Source organism: Orcinus orca, chromosome 15, assembly GCF_937001465.1.
Source record: "Orcinus orca chromosome 15, mOrcOrc1.1, whole genome shotgun sequence".
Classification (NCBI taxonomy): Eukaryota; Metazoa; Chordata; class Mammalia; order Artiodactyla; family Delphinidae; genus Orcinus; species Orcinus orca.
In genome coordinates this window covers 72415038-72436167 of record NC_064573.1, presented here as the reverse complement: position 1 = coordinate 72436167, position 21130 = coordinate 72415038, and the positions used below count along the sequence as shown (strand labels likewise).

Sequence of the window (21130 nt, the reverse complement as noted above, 5' to 3'; positions counted from 1 at the left end):
GTGAGAGGTGTTGGGGAAGCACAGCTGTCTTTAGGCTCTGAGGTGGAGTCCTTTTTGAGTCCGCTCAGGAGAGAACTGGCCCTTCCCCATGTGTTTCCTCCGTGCCCAGCCCTTAGCAGGGGGCTCTGACCTGTGGGCTGTCTCTGGTCCCTGTGACAGCCTGCTGGGGGATCACAGAGGAGGGAAAGGAGGAGAGACAGTCCACAGGCAGCTCACGTTTCCCATGGAGTCCTGAGTTCCAGGCACTGCCAGTTTCTAGGTCCACATTTGATCAACTCAAAGGTGCCACCTATTTTAAAATGCTCTGTTGTTTTATGAACCACCAAGACAGGAAAAACGCCTCCAGTTAAGAACATTCCGATTCCAGAGGTGAACAAAATTTGTGTCTTGGAAGTGGGTTGTTTCACATCATCCTCACAGCAGCTCTGATCGGTTCTGTTGGCCCATTTGCTAGATGGGAAAGCTGAGGCTCAGAGAGCAGAAGGGACATGACCAAGCCCACACTGCCAGGGTGTGCAGAGCGGGTATGGAGCCCCAGTTCATCGAGCTCTGCTAAGTGACCAGAGTCCCACTCCTGGTGGATTCTCCTGGGCTCTTATGCAGAGTCTCAGAGCGGTGGGGCCTCTGGGTCGCCAGCTCACTTCCTCCTTAGAAGCTGGTGAATGAGTCAGGTAGGATGAATTGGGAGATTGGAATTGACATATATACACTACTATATACAAAATAGATAACTAATGAGAACCTAGTGTATAGCACAGGGAACTCTACTCAATGCTCTGTGCTGACCTAAATGGGAAGGAAATCCAAAAAAGAGGGGATATGTGTATACATATAGCTGATTCACTTTGCTGTACAGTAGAAACTAACGCAACATTGTAAAGCAGCTATACTCCAATAAAAATTAAAAAAAAAAAAAAAAGAAGCTGGTGAACGAGCTCTTCTTCCAGCTCGTAAGATTCCTCGAGCTGCCTCCTGGCCAGCTGGTTCATTCATGGCCTCCGCCATGTCAGCCAAGATGGTTTCTTAGAGCGTTAGTTTTGCAAGATACTCTACACTGTGCTGTCCAATTAGGTAGCCACTGGCCACGTGTGGCTATTTAAATTTAAATGAATGGAAGTTAAATCAAATTACGAATTCAGCCCCTCGATCACACTCACCACATTTCAAGTGCTCAAAGGCTACACGTGGCCCATGTTAGACGGTGCAAATATAGAACATTTTGTCTTAGGGAGAGAGGGTGCTGTGGACAAAACGGTTTGCCCCCTAGATAGTCCAGTTGTTTTTTTTTTTAGTATTTATTTATTTATTTGGCTGCGCCAGGTCTTAGTTGTGGCATGCGGCCTCTTTTAGTTGCGGCATGTGGGTTCTTAGTTGCAGCATGCGGGATCTAGTTCCCCGACCAGGGATCAAACCCGGGCCCCCTGCATTGGGAGTGCGGAGTCTTAACCACTGGATCACCAGGGAAGTCCTAGTCCAGGTGTATTTTAAAGGCTCTGACAAGTCCTGCAGTAAGAAACTGGTCTCACTCAGAGCCCAGCACTCCAGATTGCCCATGAACCATTTTAGTACTTAACAAACAGCTCTGCCTTTCCTTAAACACACCAGGGTTCCTCCCCTCCTGTCCCCATGGCCCATGGAGGTCCTGAATATCACCCTCATTGGGAATCTAAATCTCTCTTCTTGTGTTGTCCCCAGATTGCCTCGGCTCCCCAGTGTTTACTCCCATCAAGGTGGACATAAGTGGCAACATCACAGTACGTACTTGGCCCTACAGCCCCGGTACCCAGATCAGGACTCTATAATCCCGTCTGGTCACCAGTGCCCTGCTCCCTGCCGCAAGTTCCCCACGCTGAGGAACAGGAAGGAGATGTGGAAATGGGCCTGGGCCCCAGCTTCTCTGACTTGGAGCTCCAGGTTCTTGGTCCTCTTTGCGGTCATGCCATCCAGTCATAGCCAAACTAGGACCACAGTCTGGAGGGTTGACCTGAGAAGGAACCTACTGGTTCTTGTATTCACTCTACCAAACAAAAAATAAACTCCAAGGTCCACAGGTGCACTGACCCTGCCCTTCCCTTCCCCAATTCTGAGAGTTCCGGATGGCATCCCCTAGCCACTGACCCTCCCCCCATGAGGATCCACTCTGAGGCTGGTTCTGTGTCATTATCCCCATTTTATAGATGAGGAAGCTGAGGCTCAGAGCTGTTGAGGGGCTCATAGCACGGAAGTGGCAGAGGTGGAATTCACATCCAAACTGCCTGCCTCCAACTCAGGAGCCTTCTTCCTGGACATCTCAGAATCCTAAGAACCTATTTCCATTTGTCCACAAAAGTGAAACTTCAGATGCTTGGGGTTTGAGGCGCTGTCAGTAGTGGTTGGAGAATGTGGACTCTGGGGCCTGGCCAGTGCTGGAACCCGCTCGCACCTGCACCAGCTATGTGACCTTGTGCACGTCATTTCCCCTCTCTGAGCCTCAGTTTCCTCATCTGCAAATTGGAATTATGACAGCAGCATCGGGGGTTGCCGTGAGGATCAAATGAGGCTGTGCCCATAAAGTACTTCGCAAGTCCTGCAAATGCGAACAGTCATGGTTATTGTTATGACAAGCCCCTCTGACAAGCCCCACTGCAGGTCCTGGCACTGGGGGGCAGGAGAGCGAGGCTCTGGCGGGGTGCCCCTCCACCCAGCACGCGGGCAGCCGTCTATGGGGGCAGCCTTCCTAAGGGGGAAACCCTGTGTGCTCTGTTTCAGAAAATCAAAGCTGTGTATGACACCGACCCGGCCAAGTTCCGGACCCTGCAGAACATCCTGGAGGTGGAGAAGGAAATGTATGGAGCAGAGTGGCCCAAAGTGGGGGCCACGCTGGCGCTGATGTGGCTGAAGAGGTGATGGGCTCAGGTGGCTGGGTGTGTGTGGCTGGTGGGCCCGGAGTCCTGCTCTGCAGAGGAGGGACGGCCAACCCCGCCACTGCCCCACGGGGGCAGGACGGGCACTTCCTGTCTTTCACATAGGCGCTCTTCTTGTGCAAAGCTAGTTAGTGACAGAGAAAAAGCACCCTGGGGGCCAAGGCCAGCCTGATGGTGACGCTTCCTTGCTTGTTCCAGCCCCACCAGAGGCATAGCAAGCCGGCGGGTACTCTGGCCGTTGTGCTAAGCTGTTTAGACACTCAATCGCATTTCATGTGCTGTGAGTTAGGTGTGGTTATCCCCATCTCCCAGAGGAGGCCGCTGGGGCTTCTGGAGGCCAAATCACATGCCCAGGGCACAGGGGCAGTGCTGGGACTGAGTGGCTGAGCACAGCTGTGCAGGTTGTACACTGCACAAAGATGTTCCGTCTAGGGCCGGTCACATCACACACATGGTAGATTTGTATATTATGACAGCTTCTTGACAGAAATGCAGCATCTTGAGGACAAAGAACTCTAATTTGCACAAATTCGTCCTGTGGCCTGGGGGCAGGGTACCCCGATATGGGATATGAACTCAGACAGTCTTACCCCAGAGTTGACAGTGCTTGTAACCGTGATACATATTGTCCTCATAGCACATATTTGGAGCCGCATACAATTGTTCCATCTTACAGATGAAGCCATTGAGGCTCAGAGAGGCCAGGCAGCTTGCTTGCTGAGATCACCCTGCTCTCTACCAGCTCCAGAATTCTCCTTTAGCTGTGCAAACTCCACAGTCCCTGGCAACAACTGTGAAGCCAGGGACCCATTCTCTGCCCCACGGATGTTCCCAATGTTGCCCTTTCTCTGGGGCCTGGAGTCAGGAGCCAGGAAAGGCGCTCTTCCCCTGTCTCTCTCTCCATTCCCTGAAGCTACCCCACCCCCACCCCCATGCACTTCTTTGGTGAAACAGAACAGGAAGAATCTGCTCCCTGGAGGTGTGGCCTGTGTGGGCATCAGGGGGTAAGTGGGCTATAATTAACAACCTTACAGCCTATTTTATGACTCGCCCCCACTGAGCTACCTACTCTTATCTGTCAACAAGAGACTCACAGACCTAGAATAAGGAATGCCCCTGGGTCTGTCCATTGGCAGGTTCCATAGGTTTCTCAGGAAGAGCAAGCCAGAGAGTGACGTTCAGATCAGTTAGATGGTTTGTGTCCAGATCAGACGTGGGCAGAGCCAGGTGACTGGGAGAGCACATGCCGGTGGATGTCAACAAATCGAGCACATAATAAGCACCTGCTGTGTGCTGTGCATGGTGCCGGGTGCGTGTGATGATGCTTGGAGAGGCGTGGTCCCTCTTAGGGTATCACAGCCTGGGCAAGGGGTCAGGCTGGTGGGCAGATCCTGACAGCTGGATATCAGACCCTGGAGCAGAGAGAAATCAGGGAGGGCTTCCCGGAGGAGAATCGCCAAGCAGGGTCTCCAAGACTGAACAGGAGGGTTCCAAGAGGAAGAGGCCTTGCAGAGGCCTTGGGAGGGCAGGAGAGGCACAGCATATCTGCCCCTCCAGGAAGATCTGGTCTAGCCAAGGCCCGGGATGCAAGGCAGGAGCAGGGAAAGATGAGATGGGATTGGACAAGGATGAGTTCCAGCCTCCTCAGGGGTGCTAGGGAGCCACTGAGGGGCATGAAGTCCATTGGCAACAGGGTAAGATGGGGCTTGAGAAGGAATCGTCCCAGCTGCTGGTTACAGGGGGATCATTTGGGCTGGGAGAAGCAGGGGCTCAGGAGAGGTGGTCAGCCAGGGCAGGGCTGGGACTGGACCCCGAGCTCGCTTCCACACCCCAGGCTGATCCCCAATGGTTGAGGGTTGTGATCCAAGCATGGAGTATTTCCCTTCACCTCATAGGTGATAAAGCTTAACTTTTATTCCTTTAGTCCTCGGGCCCAGAACACTTGCCCCTAAGAACCCCCCAACCTGAATCCTACCGCCCTGCAGGGAGGGAGCAGAGGACCCCAGCTGGGGAGTGAGAGAGGCTGGGTTCACATCCTGGCCTTTGATTGAGCTTTTGGGGTACCTCTGTGTTCCCTTCTGTGAAGTGGGCAGGTCATGCTGAACTTAGTCTCACAGGGCTGAGGGGAGCAGATGAAATGAGGTGGATTAAAGGGCTAGTACTGATCTGATTTTCAACTTGGTCACCCTGCCGTGACCCACACCCTTCTTCTGGCTCTTGAAGCATCATCCTACCCCAGAGGAAGGGCTCAAGTGGCCATTGGAGGATGCAGACCGTGGCTCAGGCAGTGATGGGGGCGGGGAACCCACAGGGTCAAACTCGCCTGTGTTCTCAGCATGTCCCTGGTCTATGGTTCCTGAGCCCTTTAAGGACCAGAGCTGTAGCTTCAACCCTGCACTGACCGGCTTCATTCCTCAAGCACTGATGGCCATGTGGCCATGGAAATAGGCAAGACAGGCCCAGACCCTGCCCTCATAGACCTTACAGCCCAACAGGGACTGGCCCCAGGCCTGGTATAGACGAGGTACTTGGGACATGTGATGTGAGCCGGGGAGTCACGTTACACGGAAGCTGTTGTAGACACATGACAGCGGAGGAATCGTCACTCCCTTTGGGGTGTCCGTGCCCCCGGCTCACTGTAGGGGGTTAATTCAGAGCGCATCCGGGTCTCCGCGTGCGGCGCTGGCGGGTGATGCCGACAGGGGCGTACAGGGCCCTGAAGCGCAGTCTCCCTTCCGGCTGCAGAGGCCTGCGCTTCATCCAGGTGTTCCTCCAGAGCATCTGCGACGGCGAGCGCGATGAGAACCACCCCAGCCTCGTCCGCGTCAACGCCACCAAGGCCTACGAGATGGCCCTCAAGAAGTACCACGGCTGGATCGTGCAGAAGATCTTCCAGGTGAGCCGCGCCGCAGGCCCGGAAGGACCACCGGCTCGCGGGGCCCGCCCTCTGCCCCGCACCCTGTGGCTGCGGGCCCGCCCCCCTCCCACCCCGGCTCAGGAAGGGCTCCCCTGTCCATCTGGGGTGAGGCTGGTGCTCCGAGGGACCCCTGCCGCGTGGTGGGCATTTTCCTAGATGCTCCGTGGTGGTTCTGATGAGGGGCCTGATTGGGAGGCCGTGGGAGGAAGCAGGGCAGAGACTGAGGCTGTCGGGTTGATGGTGGGCTGGCCTCACTGGCCCCTTGGATTCAGCTGGGACCCTCGCACTGGGGTGGGGAGGGGAGGAAGGGCCCCTGTGCCCACGGGGGCGTCTGCTGAAAGAACATTGGCCCACGAGGCTCTTGGTGACTTGTGTTGGGGTGATGATGACCACGGGCCTTCAGCACCAGCCCGGCTTTGGGAGAGGTCCACTGGGGACGTTTGGAGAGCCCTCGGGGTGTCCTGCACACTGTCGTGGCTGCCCTCCCTCCTGAAGCCCCCACCACCCGCTCTTCCTCACTCCCGTGAGAACCGGCATCTGAGGGCTGGTCTCTGTCCCACGTGGCACAGGTCGAGGGTAGGCTGGGTCGGGAATCTGCTGGATCCAGGCAGGAAATAGGGCCACATCTGGGCCATCTGCCCTGGCAGGGCTGGGGACAGTGCTCATCCTGGGTGGGCACCGCAAGAGCCCTGTCCCCCACCATCCCCGGCAGACCCCCTCCCCCTTGAAGGCCTCACGACCACCACCTCAGTAATAACCATGTGTGCTGGATGCCTGGCCTGGTGGGCTGCCGGTGGAGGGTGACCCTCACAAATGCACCGAGAGGTACTGTCCTTGCCTCCATTTCACAGATGAGGAAACTGACGCCCAGAGACGTTTAGGATCTTGCTAGAGGTCACACAGTAAGAAAAACGGGCAGCTGGGATTCTACCTCCTGAGCCTCAGTATCCTCATCTTGCAGATGGGTATAAAACAGGCCCTGCCTCACAGTCTCATTGTGAAGAGTCAGCGTGTTACTCTGTATAAAGTTCTTGGCGTGTGGTTTACATTCAGCAAATTGAAGCTATTTCTATTTTGATTCCTAATGATAACGTTATTATTTGTAATTTCCTCACCTTCTCAAAAGACTTGTAGCCTAAGCTTTTTATCCGGTTGCCTCCTTTTCCTTCTGGCTCTGAAATTCTGTGTATGTCCGGTTCTCTGGACTTTTCAAGTCGTCAGGGAAGCCCTGAAATTTAGGGAAGTATCACCCCCTGAAGGACAAAAGAGGAACAGCACAGATCAACCATCCTCTCCTCGGCTCAGAAAGGTGGGGCCTCAGGAGGAAGCGGTTCACTTTCTCCAGGGCAGGGAGCCCCGGGGGAAGAGACTCGTCCACGCCGAGCACCTGCTCTGTGCCTGGGGCTGTGCTGAGCACTTGGCGTGACCTCCTTAATCCTCACAAAGGCAGCCCGATTGGGTGGGTGTCATTATTATCCCCATTTTACAGATAAGGAAACTGAGGCTCAGAGAGGCTAAGTAACTTGCTCAAGGGTCACCGCTAGTCAGCGGCACAAGCTGGAATTTGAACCCAGGTCTGTCTGTCCCCAAAACTTCCTGCTGTCTCTCACCGGAGTAGAAGGGGACACACATCCCCCTTGGCCTTTCCCGCCCAGCACCACGAATAGCACAGACCCCTGCCCAGCACGGACCTCTGGGGAGTCCCCTCCCAGAACCCCGACGGGCCTGGCCTGGTGGCTCAGGGTCTCCCCCTCCGCTAACACTGAGCACCCCCCTCTCACCCGTCTCAAGGCAGCACTGTACGCGGCCCCCTATAAGTCCGACCTCCTCAAAGCACTGTCCAAGGGCCAGAACGTGACGGAAGAGGAATGCCTGGAGAAGATCCGCCTCTTCCTGGTCAACTACACGGCCACCATCGACGTCATCTACGAGATGTACACCAAGATGAACGCTGAGCTCAACTACAAGGTGTAGGCCAGACCCTCAGCGGGCACCCCGGGCCACATGCCCCTGACCACAGCCCCCCGCAGGAACAGGCAAACCCGAATCACTGTGAATCCAGCCGGCCGGCCACCCTCAGCCTGAGGTGCTCCCCAGAGCAGCCCAGAGACGGACCAGGGTCTGCAGGGGACCGGCCCTGCTCTTTTAAAAGTCACTTTTGGGGTCTATCCTCCTGGAGCAATAAATAACGATCTCACTTCTGAATTTCATGACAGCACAGACTGACTTTATGCCTTCATTTCAGTGTGATAAAAATTGATTAATGTTTCTAATAAATCAAGTCCTAGGGTTTTTTTGGTTTCCCACCACCACCCCATGCGGAGCGTGACTCTGGGGGAACTGGTGTCAGACTCCTCACTTTAAAAATAGGCATGTGTCCTTCTGAGGATCTGGCTGAATGACGTTTGGGGTATTTTAAGGACCACGAGGGGGTTTGATCTGAAATTATACAGGGCCCCTGTTGTGGGATTTTTTTTAAAGCAGACTGGTGTGTGTTCTCAGTGGTTTGCACAGCCCAACCTCACAGCACTGTCATTAGAGCCTGCTCTTTCTTACTGTCTTTTGCTAGACAGTGTTTTTATAGCTGAAACCAACCAGCAAGCCTTTGATGACCAAGGGGAGGGTTATTTTAAAGCTATCAGGCACAAATAATTGACCGTAGATGACTGTATTTGCGTTCTTCCCCATAATTATCTTCTTCAGGGACGGCTTTTCCAACCTAAGAAACTACCTACCATGTGTATTCTTTCAAGGGGGAGAGGATGAACCCAAGAACACGCCTTGCTGCCTTAACTGTCCTTCCTGGCGCTAAAAAGAGCTGTATCTTTGAAGTGTTGGGGCGAACAGAGCAATCCCCAAAGAACTGATATGTGTTAAAAACCCAGTGAGGAACAATTGGTGATTTTTATGTGGAAACTAAGTAATCCTTAATAAATAAATCTCTATTTTGGAATCACATTGGTGTGCTCTTTTGGTTCTTGATTTTTTTTTTTCTGTTCTTTCTGGATCAGAGGTTACAACTGGGGATAAGCCAAGGACCTGTTTTCTGGCCTCCAGGTCCTATTTCTGGTTTAAAAAAATAGAACTGGTTGCCACATCGAGAAACTGGGGACATGTCACAGAAAAATCTCGATTTCTAGCTTCTTTTGAAAAATCAGACTGCCTGTCAGGAGCTGAGAGATGACTGCCCCCTTGGCTGGATGCGGGGAGTGGGTGGATAAATTTTCCACTTTGCCTCAGTCCCCACCAATCCCTGTTGCCTCCCCAACCCTGTGACCATTGGTTATTGGAATTTATCGTGGGCTGATGCTTTTTCTGTTCCTAGGGTCAAATGTAGAAGGAAATGTTTTACTTCATTCCTGCTCCTACAGAACTGATAGTCTAGTGGGCAAGATGGACCAGTAAATCACCAGTGATGATATAGAGTGGTCAGTGCCCAGAGGGTGCCTGGGGCTACAGGTGTGTGTGTGTGTGGGGGGGCACATCCTGGGATGACGCTAAACCTCGATGGAAGGGTTGGGGTTGGGAAGATCCCGGTAGAGGAGGAGAAGGAGGGGACACTGCAAGTCATCGGCAATGTCCTGGTGGCCTGACCCAGAGCAGGCTGTGTGTATATGAGACATCATGCCACTGAGGGATTTGAATTTGACCCTGAAAATTATGGAACGCCTTCAAGGGTCTTGTGCACAGTCAGTTGGATATCCAGTTCGGAAGGCTGCCTCTGATGTGGCCAAAGGTTGGATGCCTGAACTAAGTTTTTTGCTGTCTCTGATTTTATTATATTTTCTAAGTTTGCTGATAGTAAGAATGCCACTGATCTTTCTAAACTCGAACTGCTTTTTAGGATTTTTCCCTTTGGATATAAAATTCTGCCAACAAAATTGTAAAATTCTGTGTATTCCTTTTAAAACAAGAGCTTTTCTTTGTGTTTTCAACATAATACAGTGAGACCGGGAAGGCAGTTTCTTTGTGGAAGGTCAGAATATTCCCAGGAGAGCCTCCTTCAGTCCTGGTACCTGCCTGGCCCCAGGAGCCCTTTGGGTTTTTGACCCCAGAGACAAAGCCAGCAGTGCATGTATGCCTTCTCATTTCATCCTTGTCAAAGTGGGACTGAGTTCTGCCCGGGGCAGGGAGGAAGGAACACATTGAGCACCAGCTGTATACCAGGCCCTGCACAAGTGCTTCACATGCATCATTTCACAAGCGCCCTGACATGTGGGCATCAGGAGCACCATTTATCAGATGAAGAAACTGAACCCCCCAGGGGTTCAAGAGGACTCGGCTAGGGTGATCCTGCCAGGACTGGGGGCACTGGGAGTTCACATCTGACTCCATATCTCCCCCCAGCCATGCCCACTCCGGTGCCAGCGGACAGAGTGAGCCCGCCTTCCAGCACACATCCTGCCAGGACACTCCCACCGTGGGAAGCCCCGGATGTGACCCAGGTTAACATGATGGTGCACGGAAACCTGAGCGAGCCCCAAAGTTTGACAACGGCTGACTCTTTACTCACTTGTTGCTGCATTCAGTTAAGCCTCATGAGCAGTAGTTCAAATCCGTCTTAATACATCTCTATTACAGACAAGGAACTGAAGCTCACTTCTCCATAAAAAAGCCTCCGTTTCCTTTTCTGTACCATGGGGGTCCTGCTAACACCCATCTCACAGGTTGTGAGGCTTATAGTAAATGTTACTATTTGTAGGGAATTTCCTGGTGGTCCAGTGTTTAGGACTCTAAGCTCTCACTGCCGAGGACCCAGGTTCAATCCTGGTCCGGGAACTAAGATGCTACAAGCTGTGTGGCATGGCCAAAAAAAAAAAAAGAAAGAAAAAAAAAAAAAGGAAAAAAGTTACTATTTGTAAAGCAATTAGAAGTGTCTGCAACGTAGTAAGCTGTCTTCCTAAGTGTTAAATAAAACTGCATGGATATTTTTGGTGTGTGATGAAGGGCGTATGGCAATGTATCGAGTGTTGGAGTCCTGGCTCTGTTATTTATCAGCTGAGTGACCTTGGACAAATCGCTTCACCTCTCTGAGTCTCAGTTTCCTCATCCGTGCAATGGGGATACTAACAGTTCCTAGCTCACTGAGAGTCAATGAAACTTCCCAGGCAGGCGCTTGGCTGCTAATCGTTCAGTGTTGACCCAATGATCATCATTTACAGAAGCTTAATAGGAGAACGGAGGAGGATTCCATTCCCTGGGTTTAGTTGTCTGGTTGATGGGTTCCTTTGGTTCATGCCGTTGCATCTTCGGGTTGCGCGCCTCACCGCCCTTGGGCCTGCGCGCTGACCTCCTGCAGGTCCCACGGGTTCCGGTAGGTGGCGCTGTTAGCACCTCGGCGCTGCGACAGAGCTGGGAGTCCCCGCCTGTCCGCACCTCCCGGATCTGCAGCCCGAGCCCAGGGTGTGTGCCTTGCCTCGCTAACGTGTTCGGGGTGGTTTCCAAGGGCTACGTGAGGAGCCCTATTTGAACACTGTTGGAAAAGTTGGAAGCCTCTTAAGTGGGTGCTTTGGGATTCTGACTTCATGTCAGCCGCTGGGTCGAAGGTATGTCCTATTACTTCTGCTACTACTCCTAGTACTACTGCTACTACTGCTGCTGCTACTACTACTGTTGCTACCACTACCACTAGCACCATCACCATCATCACCTCACAATTTTTGGGTTCAAGTCCAGGTTCTGTATCTTTGTAGCTGTGTGATCCAGGGAAGTCAATTCACCCCTCTGGGCCTCAGTTTCTGCATCTCTAAAACGGGACAGGAACACCTCTACCTTGCAGGATTACATAAGATAATGTGTGTAAAATGCCTGCCACAGAAAATGTTCAATAATTGGCATTTATTAATATTTTTATTATGATTCTATGGCCTGCCAGGGGCTCCTGAGGGGCAACCTGACCCCTAATGCAGTTAAACCGTAGCATGTTCACTTCTTGGTTTGAAAGATACGGCAGGGTGCACGGCAACACATCCACAGGAACACCCCAGAAAACATCGTGCAATATGGCTGGGGTTCCTCTCTCTGCCCTAATCTGCTGTGTGACTCTGAGCAAGTGCCTTCTCCCCTCTGGGCCTCAGTTTCCCCATCTATAAAGTCAGGAGATTGGACAGTTCAAAGCTCCTTTCTAGCTCTGTCAATCTACAGTGGACTGTCACTGCATCCAGTCCCTGGTTTGTATTCGTAATTCCAGGGAAATCAACACTCCATCCACAAGTGGGCACTTCGGTTTCTCCTTGTGACATCTAATGGGACCACATGTGCAAAGCACTTAGCACAGGGCCTGGCACCTAGAGGGTGCTTGATAAAGGGCAGCTATGATGATGCTGATAACAATCAGCTGTGCACCTAGCCCAGAGAGGAGTGTCTGGAAGGCAAGTCATTCAACTCCTGTTTGCTGAACACCTACTATATGGGAGCCCCAAGTCAGATAAGGCTGCACCCTCCAAGGGGCTCAAGGTCCACGGGAAGACATTTAGATGGAGGAGGACAGGGAGAGCCCCTCTGAGGAGGTGACATTTGAGCTGAGATCTGAAGAGGGAGAAAGAACAGACCAAGAAAAGAAGCCGCTACAGCTGATGCAAAGGCCTTGAGGCAGGAGAGAAAGCACCACGTTCTAAGGACAGAGAGAGGCCAAAGTGTCTGGCGCCTGGTGATCAAGCCGGGAGGAGAGTGAGGGAGGAAACCTAGCGATGCTGAGGCTAGTGTGAGTTTGGTTTTTATTTTAGAGCAAGGGAAGTCATAAGCCTCTGTGAGTACAGGGTGACAAAGACAATTCTCAGTTGAAAAAGCTGTTAGCCAGAAAACAAACAAAGAAAACAAAAAAAAAGCTGTTAGCTAGGATCTTAACCGTCCCGGCTGCTCCCTCCGCTGCCCCAACCTCTGCCCCTTCCTGGCTGGGAGAATTGAGCTCTTCATCACCTATGTGCCGGGGGCAGGGGTGGAGGAGTGGGGGGGGAGGGGCTCCCAGGCCTCTGCGAAAGTCATGGACCTCTCAGAAACATGTTCATTCACCCCCCCCTCACAATTCTGGTCACCATCCCAAGGGCCTCCATGCATCCCTAGTAGCCCACCCAGGGGCCCCAGCTGGGAAGCCTGGAATTACTCAAACCCCACTGGCGCCAAGGCTCCCCGCCCTCTCTAGGCCATAGCTCCAGATGAAGGCTAATTCCAAAATGCCCGTGGCCAGCTGTGGCTCGGCCACACCCACAGGCCACCAGGCCTGCTGCCCAGCAGCGGACTGGAATCACAGCCAGTGGCTGAGGGCTGAGGGTGGCTGTTCCCATGGCAACGGATGTCTGAGGGGAAGGGCTTCCTCCCGACCTGGCCTCAGGTTTCTGCCCCAGGGAGAATTCCAGAAGAGCCTCATGGTCTCTGGGACAAAGCCCGCTCTTTGTAGGACCGAGGTGGACAAACCAGCTGAGTGTCCCCAGCCTCTTGGTATCCTGTCTCTGCGGCTTCTAGGTAAATGTGGGGAGATGTGATCTCATGGGGGGCCTGCTGTCCATTGGGGCAGCCCCCCAGAGGAAGACCATCAGACCCCACACCCTCCTGGCTCTGTGACCTTGGGCAGGTTCCTTCACCTCTCTGAGTATGTTCCTGTCCTGTAGCTGGGAGGGATTGGTGAGGATCAAGCCCTATGCAGTGCCTGGCACACAGCAGGTGCTGCATAAATGCACACAGGCCGGCCCTGGTTCTCCCCCACCCTCGTCCCCAATTGTTTCTTCTCCACATCATGACTTGAGCCCTTCCCTGGCACTCAGAGAAAAAGCCAAAAGGCCAACCAGAATTCTCACGCCTACAACCCCATGTTCCCCGATCTCACCCAGGTGGATGTGAGCAGGGCTTCCCATGTCAGAGTTGAGGGCACTAAGGCGCAGGGGCCAGTGCCAAGTGGCTGCTAGAGGGACTGGAGAGTGTCGTCTGAATTCAGACGGTCCTGGGTTCAGATCCTGACTGCATCACCAGCAGGTACCTCAGGCAAAGGGCTCGCACTGTATGGAGGCTCAGTTTGTCCATCTGTGAAAAGGGCTGGAGAAACCCACCCATCTCACTGGGATGAGATGGCCAGGGTCTGCAGGAATCTAGCCCCACGTGGTGGTTTTGGCTGCATCCCTAACTCTGAGGAGAGCTTCAGGCCCCCAGGAACCTAGATACCAACTCTTGGCCTAAACCAAGCTCTGGAGCTGTGAGGACACCAGCAGGGCTAAGGGGGTGCCCAGGGGAGAGAAGGAGGGGAGAGGGCAGAGGCAGAACAGCATGGGGTGTGGGAACAGAGAGGAAGGAAGTTTCTGCCTGGGAGTGTAGGGGAGAGCCATGCCAGGGATGCCTGCTGCCTGCTGGACTCAGTAGTTCTCATCTGTAAAATGGAGACACTAATGCCAACCTCACAAGATGCGGGAAGGAAGATGTGTAAGGGAGAGTGTAGGGTAAACATAAGAGCGCTCACAAGGGGATGTTGGTCTTGGTGGGGGAAGCACGGTGCCCTCACAGGACTAGTTACTGAGCGTTACTATGTCCCGGCATTGCCGGCCCTCACGAACATGATCGTGTTTAATCTTCCCAGGTAGGGGAAGGGGTAGGGGCAGTTGCTATTCCCATGTTATAGACAAAGAAGTAAAGCTCAGAGAAGCAAGGTCACCTGCCTGAGGTCACACAGCTTAGAAATATGGTACAGCCACTCCCAGATACTTTGGACTCCAGAGACCACATTCTTCTTCTTTTTTTTTTAATCTTTTGTAACAGCTCTATTGAAATACAATTCACATACCATGCAATGCACTCACTTGAACTATTCAATGGTTTTTAGTATATTCACAGATAGATGCAATTCTTACCACAGTCAATTTTAGAACATTTTCATCATCCTAAAAAGAAACCCCATACCCTTTAACCATCACCGCTCCAAGCCCCTCTAGCCCCTTGCAAACACTAGTCTACGTTCTTCCTTTTCTCTGTTTTTTTGGGATGCGTTGGGTCTTCGTTGAGGTGTGCGGGCTCCAGCTGTGTGGGCTTCAGTAGTTGCGGTACTTAGGCTCTAGAGCTCAGGCTCAGTAGTTGCGACACGTTGGCTTAGTTGCTCCACGGCATGTGGGATCTTCCCAGACCAGGGCTCGAATCCATGTCCCCTACATTGGCAGGCGGATTCTCAACCCCTGTGCCACCGGGGAAGCCCCTAGTCTACTCTCTGTCTCTATGGATTTGCCTCTCCTGGACATTTCATATAAATGGAATCATACAGTATATGGTCTTTGATGTCTGGCTTTTTTCACTCAGTATCATGTCTTCAAGGTCCATCCACTTCGTATCAGGCATGAACACTTCATTCTTTTTTTTTTTTTTTTTTTTGGCGGCACCATGTGGCTTGTGGGATCTTAGTTCCCCGACCAGGGATCGAACCTGGGCCCTCGGCAGTGGAAGTGCAGAGTCCTAACCACTGCACCGCCAGGGAATTACTTCTTTCTTTTTATTGTCAAATAATATTCCACAGTATAGATATACCACATTTCATTTATCCGTTCATCATTTGAGTCGTTTCTATTTTGGCTGGTATGAATAGTGCTGCTGTGAACACTTGTATACGAGTTTTTTTGGTATTCATATGTTTTCATTTCTCTTGGCTGTATCCCTAGGAGTGGAATTGCTGGGTCATATGGTAACTCTGTATTTAACTTTTTGAGGAACTGCCAAACTTTTCCACAGTGGCTGCACCATTTTACATTCCTACCAGTGGTACATGAGGGTCCCAGCTTCTCCACATCTTTGCTGACACATATGTCTTTTCTTTTTTAAATCAAGTCCTTGAGGTTGCTACCAAGGACTCAACTTTTTTTTTTTTTTTTTTGCGGTATGCGGGCCTCTCACTGTTGTGGCCTCTCCCGTTGCGGAGCACAGGCTCCGGACGCGCAGGCTCAGCGGCCATGGCTCACGGGCCCAGCCGCTCCGCGGCATGTGGGATCTTCCCGGACCGGGGCACGAACCCTCGTTCCCTGCATCGGCAGGCGGACTCTCAACCACTGCGCCACCAGGGAAGCCCTATGATCTGTCTTTTTGAGACCATATTCTCATTGACTTTGCTATACTAGAGTCTGCCCAGCTTGGGTTCAAATGCTACCAGCTATAGGATCTCAGGCACGTGGGCTCTCTGTGTCCTTTTATAGAAGATGGCATAGGAATCTCTCCCTTCCTCGTTGTCAGGAGGTGAACTGGCAGCATCAGGGCTATGCTAACTGTAAAGTGAGGTGCATATGTCTTTATATGTTTTTATATATGTTTTTATAACCGGGGGTTGGGGCAGATGTACCAGGTATAAAGTCCCTGAGATGTGGACCCATCTGGCTCCCGATCTCTCCCCAGTGCCTGGCACTGATTCTGGCATACAGTAGGTGCTTGCTAAGTGTAGACCCTCGATGCTGCCCAGGAACCTCCCTTAGTGGAAGTGGCCGTGCCCCTGCTAGGGACTCTGGGACCCATGTGGGACAAGGTGCTGGGCCTGCCTATAGCCTCTACAGGACTCTCTGCCCGTTTTAAGGGATTTGAAAATTTTTCCTTCCCTAAGAGGAAAAGTTCCTTTTGTTGAGAGTCTCTTGTTCTTCCAAGGCAGAGCTGGAGGGTTCCACCAGAGACAAAAAACAGTGAAATAATGGCAGTCACATCCTAGCAGTGGCCCTTGTTCATATTTAGTCAAACCACCGAGTGTTTGCTGGGTGCCCCGAGCACCTCACTTTCTCTTCCCACTCGCCACTTTCCTGCAAGGCAGGCCTGCGTGCTTTCAATCAGCCAGTATTTTTTCCCTAATTTTTCTTTTATTGTGGTAAAATACACATAACAAAATTTGCCATCTTAAGCCATTTGTAAGTGTACAGTTCAGTGGCTCAAAGAACACTCACATTGTTGTGCAACCATCACCACCATCCATCTCCAGAACTCTAGTCATCTTGCTAAACTGAAAGTTTGTACCTATTAAACTGTAACTCTATTCCCCCCTTCCTCCAGCTCAATCAAACAGTATTTTTTTTAATAACGTATTTGGCTGCGCCAGGTCTTAGTTGTGGCACGCAAGATCTTTGTTGCGGCATGCAGGATCTTTTAGTTGCAGCGTGCGGTATCTTTAGTTGCGGCATGCATGTGGGATCTAGTTACCTGACCAGGGATTGAACCTGGGACCCCTGCATTGGGAGCACAGAGTCTTAACCACTGGACCACCAGGGAAGTCTCAATCAAACAGTATTTTAAAAGCACCTACTAAGTGCCAAGGGGCTGGTCCTGTGGCTGTAAATGAGACAGACGTGGTCCTTGTCTTGTAGGAACTGATACCCATTTTTCAGATGAGAAGACTGAGGCACTGAGAGGGAGAGGCTCTTGCTCACGGCTCCCACCTCATCAGTGGCAAAACAGAGTTTAAACCCATGGCTGGCATGGGGCCAAGACCCAGCTTCTTGGCCCAAGATGAGTCACTTTTTTGCATGGGGCCTCAGTTGCCCCGTCCATAAAATTGGGTTCAGGAGGGAGTTGGGTTAACCATACAGATGCTGAGGGCTCATACCTCTTCCCCCTAATTTTGGAGAAGAGCGGACACCCTCCCCGACCCTATCTTCTCTCATCCCCTCCATCACCTTCCTACTAACCTGAATTATCCCTGTCATTTTCTTTTCATTTGAGAAGGGTCTTTCTGCAGAAATGGGCTCCAGACTAGTTATGCCCATGACTCCTCTGCTTCCCAACCTGGCCCAGCCCCAGCCCCAGCCCAGAAGGCCCCCAACAGATGGGCTTTCCATCAGGGAAGTATGAGGGGCCCCCTGTTTACATTCCTCACTGCCAGATAGCTGCCTGTCTGCTCTGTTTAAGATCCTGGAAACCCAGAGTAAAAAGTTTCTCTTCCCCATCCCCTCATGGAGGGAGCTTTGGAGAGGCCACACTACCTTCCAAGCCTCAGTTTCCCATCTGTAAAATGGGCACAGCAATCCCTACCTCATAGCCTGGTGGGAGGAAGGTTTACATGACACCCCCCCCCACCCCACCCCTTGCTCAGCGAGTTCATTATTAAGGTTTCTTTTTGGTAAATGTTTCACACTGGTGGTTTGAATTTTATTTTAATTTTTTGTCTGTTCGTTTTGGCCGCAAGGCATGCAGGATTTTAGTTCCCCGACCAGGGACCGAAACCATGCCCCCTGCAGTGGAAGCACGGGGTCTTAACCGCTGGACCACCAGGGGAGTCCTCAAACTGGTGGTTTGAACACATCACTTCCATTAAGGTTCTCTGTCTCCAGCGATTCTCAAATTCCACTTTCTAGCTGCCGAACCGACACCCCATGGGAACTATTTCTACTTGCAAGCTCAGGAGGAAGGACGTACCCCACTGTCTTCCCAGTGGGAGATTTAGCTCAGTTTAGTAAAAACAATAACGATAAAAAGGGCTAAGAATACTCCTTGGGCTCTGCACAGACCTGGTGCTCCCAGCATCTTCACTGTGATGTGAGGTGGGGACATATCTACACTGCGCTCTACAGAGGGGACGCTGGAGCACAGAGAAGGGACCAGCTGTTCAGTTAGTGAGTCACAGAGCTAGGGCTTGGGCTCAGGGAGTCTGGCTCGAGGCTTCCAACCAGTCCTGGCAGAAGTGAGCTGCCCATCCCATGGAGGTATTCAAGTGTCTGGGGTAGAAGGTGTGTCTGGGTGGTGGGGCTTACCTTCGCTATTTGATAAAAGAAAAAGCACTCATTGATCTCCTACTCAGTGCCAGGCTCCGTGCTAGGCGCTGGGTAGAGGTGAAGTTAAGAGGAGCTCACGTTGATTTAGTCCTGGACCTGCACTGTCTGTAACACAGGTGTCTCCCCTCCTGGACGTGGAGCTACCTGAAGCCCGGGACCTACCGCAGACCTGTCTCTGAATTGTCTGCTGAATGAATGAACGAGCGAAAGCGGTGAGCAATCAGCGAGATGCCCATTAACAGATAAGGAAGGAGTCCCAGGCTGGAGAGGTCAGGAGTCCATGATCTCAGGATTCCAGCCAGAGCCCCCTCCACGGAGCGCCTGCCCTCTACCAGGGATCATGACGCCCACTTTCCAGGTGAGAAAACTGAGGGCCCGCCTCTGTTCCCCGCAGGGGAGCCGATCCCGGGTGCGGGGTAGGCTCGGTGCCACAGCTGCAGGGCGGGCGGGGTGGGCGGGGTGCAGTCCGCGGGCGGCGCGCGAGGTGGAACCTGAGTTCCGGGAGGAGGGACGCGGCGGCGGCGGCGGCGGCGGCGGCGGCGGCGGCGGCGGCGGCGGCGGCGGCGGCGGCGGCGGCGGCGGCGGCGGCGGCGGCGGGCGGGAGGGAGCGGGGCCGGCTGCCGGGATTCAGGAAGCGCTGTGCTCCCGGCCGCCGGCGCGGAGCCCTCCCGGAGGTGAGTGGGGCCTGGAACTTCGGGGCGGGGACCCCGGGAGGGACGGCCCAGCCGAGGACCTCGCGCTCCTCCGGGCACGTCTTGGAAGCTGCGGAGTGGTGGCCTGGAGCGCGGGAGGCGCGGGACCCGCGGGGGGCCCTTGGGCCGGGCACCACCTCTCTGGGCTTGGGTTTTGTTACCTGCGAAGAGGGCGCCAACGTGCGCTCCGGGGATGCAGGCCCAGGTCCCCCAATATCCAAGCCCAGGAAGCAAACACAGAAGGCCCTGCAGCCCACCCCGGAGTCACCTCCTTTTTGGAGAGCTTGGAAGAGGGAGTTGGGGTCCTGAGGTTTGCCCCCCACCTCTGGGAGGGAATTGGGAGCCTGGAACTTCCAAAGGCCACTTCTTAGTTACTGAGCCCCAGAGAGATGGCTCTTTCCCCGCAAGAGGCAGGAAAATCTTTAACCTCCCCTCCAGCTATGCCCTGGAGACTCCTGGGAGGTCTCTGAAGACAGGGAGAGACCTCCCATCCTCCCCGCATGGCTGGCCGTTCCAGCCACAGGCACCCCTGCCTGGCCCAGCCCCAGCAGGTTTCTCCATCTGTCTTCCCCATTTTGCAGATGAGGAAACTGAGGCTCTCAGGTCGGGGATGTAGCCAAGTGGAATTTACACCCAGGGCTGTCCGGCTCCAACGTCCTCCCTGCCTGGTGCCCAGGGGGTGTCTTGGAAGTTACCCAGGAGGGGGTGGGCTTATGGCTGCCGAGTGTCTGCAACAAGGGCTTCTGCTGGGAGCAGGGGTAGGGGCCTGATGTCGTGTGTGAGCTTTGATCTGGGACGCTAAGACCCACTGGAGGGTTTAAGCTTTGCCACTTTATCTCTGGGGCGGGGACAGCGGGGTGAAGAGGTGGCCTCTTCTGAGAGGTCAGGTACTAGGGTCGGCCCAGGTCATCTGTGAGGTTAAAAGTGGGGCTTGTGTGGGCCCGAACCCTCACTCTGCCACCCCACTACTGTGTGACCCTGGGCTGCTCCCTCAGCTGCCTGAGGGACAGAGAGCTCATCTGGAAAATGGGGTCGGCTGAAGGTGAACCCCGGGGCTGGGGTGAGGACAGCGGACCTGTGAGGGGACCCACGCCGTGCCTGGAGCCCCAGCTGTTACTATGCTTGTGCTGTTGTTGTAACGTCTTCTTAATGGAAGGGGGTGAGAAAGGTTATTGGCCGTTTCCGCATTTCTCTGCATCATTCTGTTTGAGTAACAGTGGGAACCAGAAAGGCTGGGGGCCCCTTTTCCCACCTTCATTGATCAATCGGAGCGGGGAGGGGCTCCCAAGACCCATGGCAAATGGCGGTCATGGGCCAGTCAGGCTCACGTTTGTGAAAGCAGGGTGGGGTCATTCTGAAGTGGAGTTTTCCGAGGTTTAGGGAATGGGCACCTGAGGAAGAAGCGTGCAAGAGAGCCCCAGTGGAGATGCCTGGGATTCCCCAAGTTAAATCCAGACCAGATGCCTTACATCCGGGCCGCGGCTGTGGACACCGCCGCCACCTCCTTAGGTGTGAGCTGGGCCTCAGCCATTTCCTTTGTCCATCGAACCCTCCGGGAAAGCCATCCTGTGCCAGCCCTGGGCTGGGCACTGAGGCACCTCAGACCCAGACTAGCCCCAGCCCGAGGGGCGTGAACTGAGCGGTCCAAGAGAGCCGGTGAGATGGGAGAAAGGGCTGCCTCTCTCCCACGGCTGCCTCCCTGACCCTGGGGTTGCCCCTCGTGCCAGCTGTGGCTTCCAGCAGGAGCCCCCACACCAGACCTGAGGGCGCCCAGCAAGGGATCACTGTGCTGGCTGCCCGTGAGTGGGGGCCAGGAGAGTGCTCTGGGGGTGGCACTGTGGCGATCCAGTGCCCGGGACGGCTTGATCAAGGTGGATCACTTGAGCCTCACCTGGAGGAATAAATGCAGAT

At 53.4% G+C, this 21130-nt stretch overlaps 2 protein-coding genes across 5 annotated transcripts in view; both read left to right on the top strand.

Moving 5' to 3' along the window:
- GLTP (glycolipid transfer protein) overlaps positions 1 to 18828 on the top strand; it is a 33500-nt gene extending 14672 nt beyond the window's left edge. The window contains exons 2-6 of one of the 3 annotated variants that reach the window (XM_033408609.2): positions 1696 to 1754; positions 2749 to 2882; positions 5649 to 5799; positions 7612 to 7788; positions 8524 to 8778. In XM_033408609.2, coding sequence (XP_033264500.1) covers positions 1696 to 1754; positions 2749 to 2882; positions 5649 to 5799; positions 7612 to 7788; positions 8524 to 8586 — 584 coding nt within the window. In that variant the 3' untranslated portion in view covers positions 8587 to 8778. Of the gene's footprint in view, positions 1 to 1695; positions 1755 to 2748; positions 2883 to 5648; positions 5800 to 7611; positions 8779 to 18643 lie in introns of those variants that run through there. The other 2 variants (XM_049698393.1, XM_004281396.3) reach the window with 2 other exon arrangements.
- The window catches only part of TRPV4 (transient receptor potential cation channel subfamily V member 4), a 37034-nt gene continuing 34650 nt past the window's right edge, over positions 18747 to 21130 (top strand). Inside the window, exon 1 of one of the 2 annotated variants that reach the window (XM_049698391.1) lies at positions 18747 to 18885. The gene's annotated coding sequence lies outside the window, so the exon portion shown is untranslated. Of the gene's footprint in view, positions 18886 to 19131; positions 19202 to 21130 lie in introns of those variants that run through there. The other variant, XM_033408605.2, reaches the window with a different exon arrangement.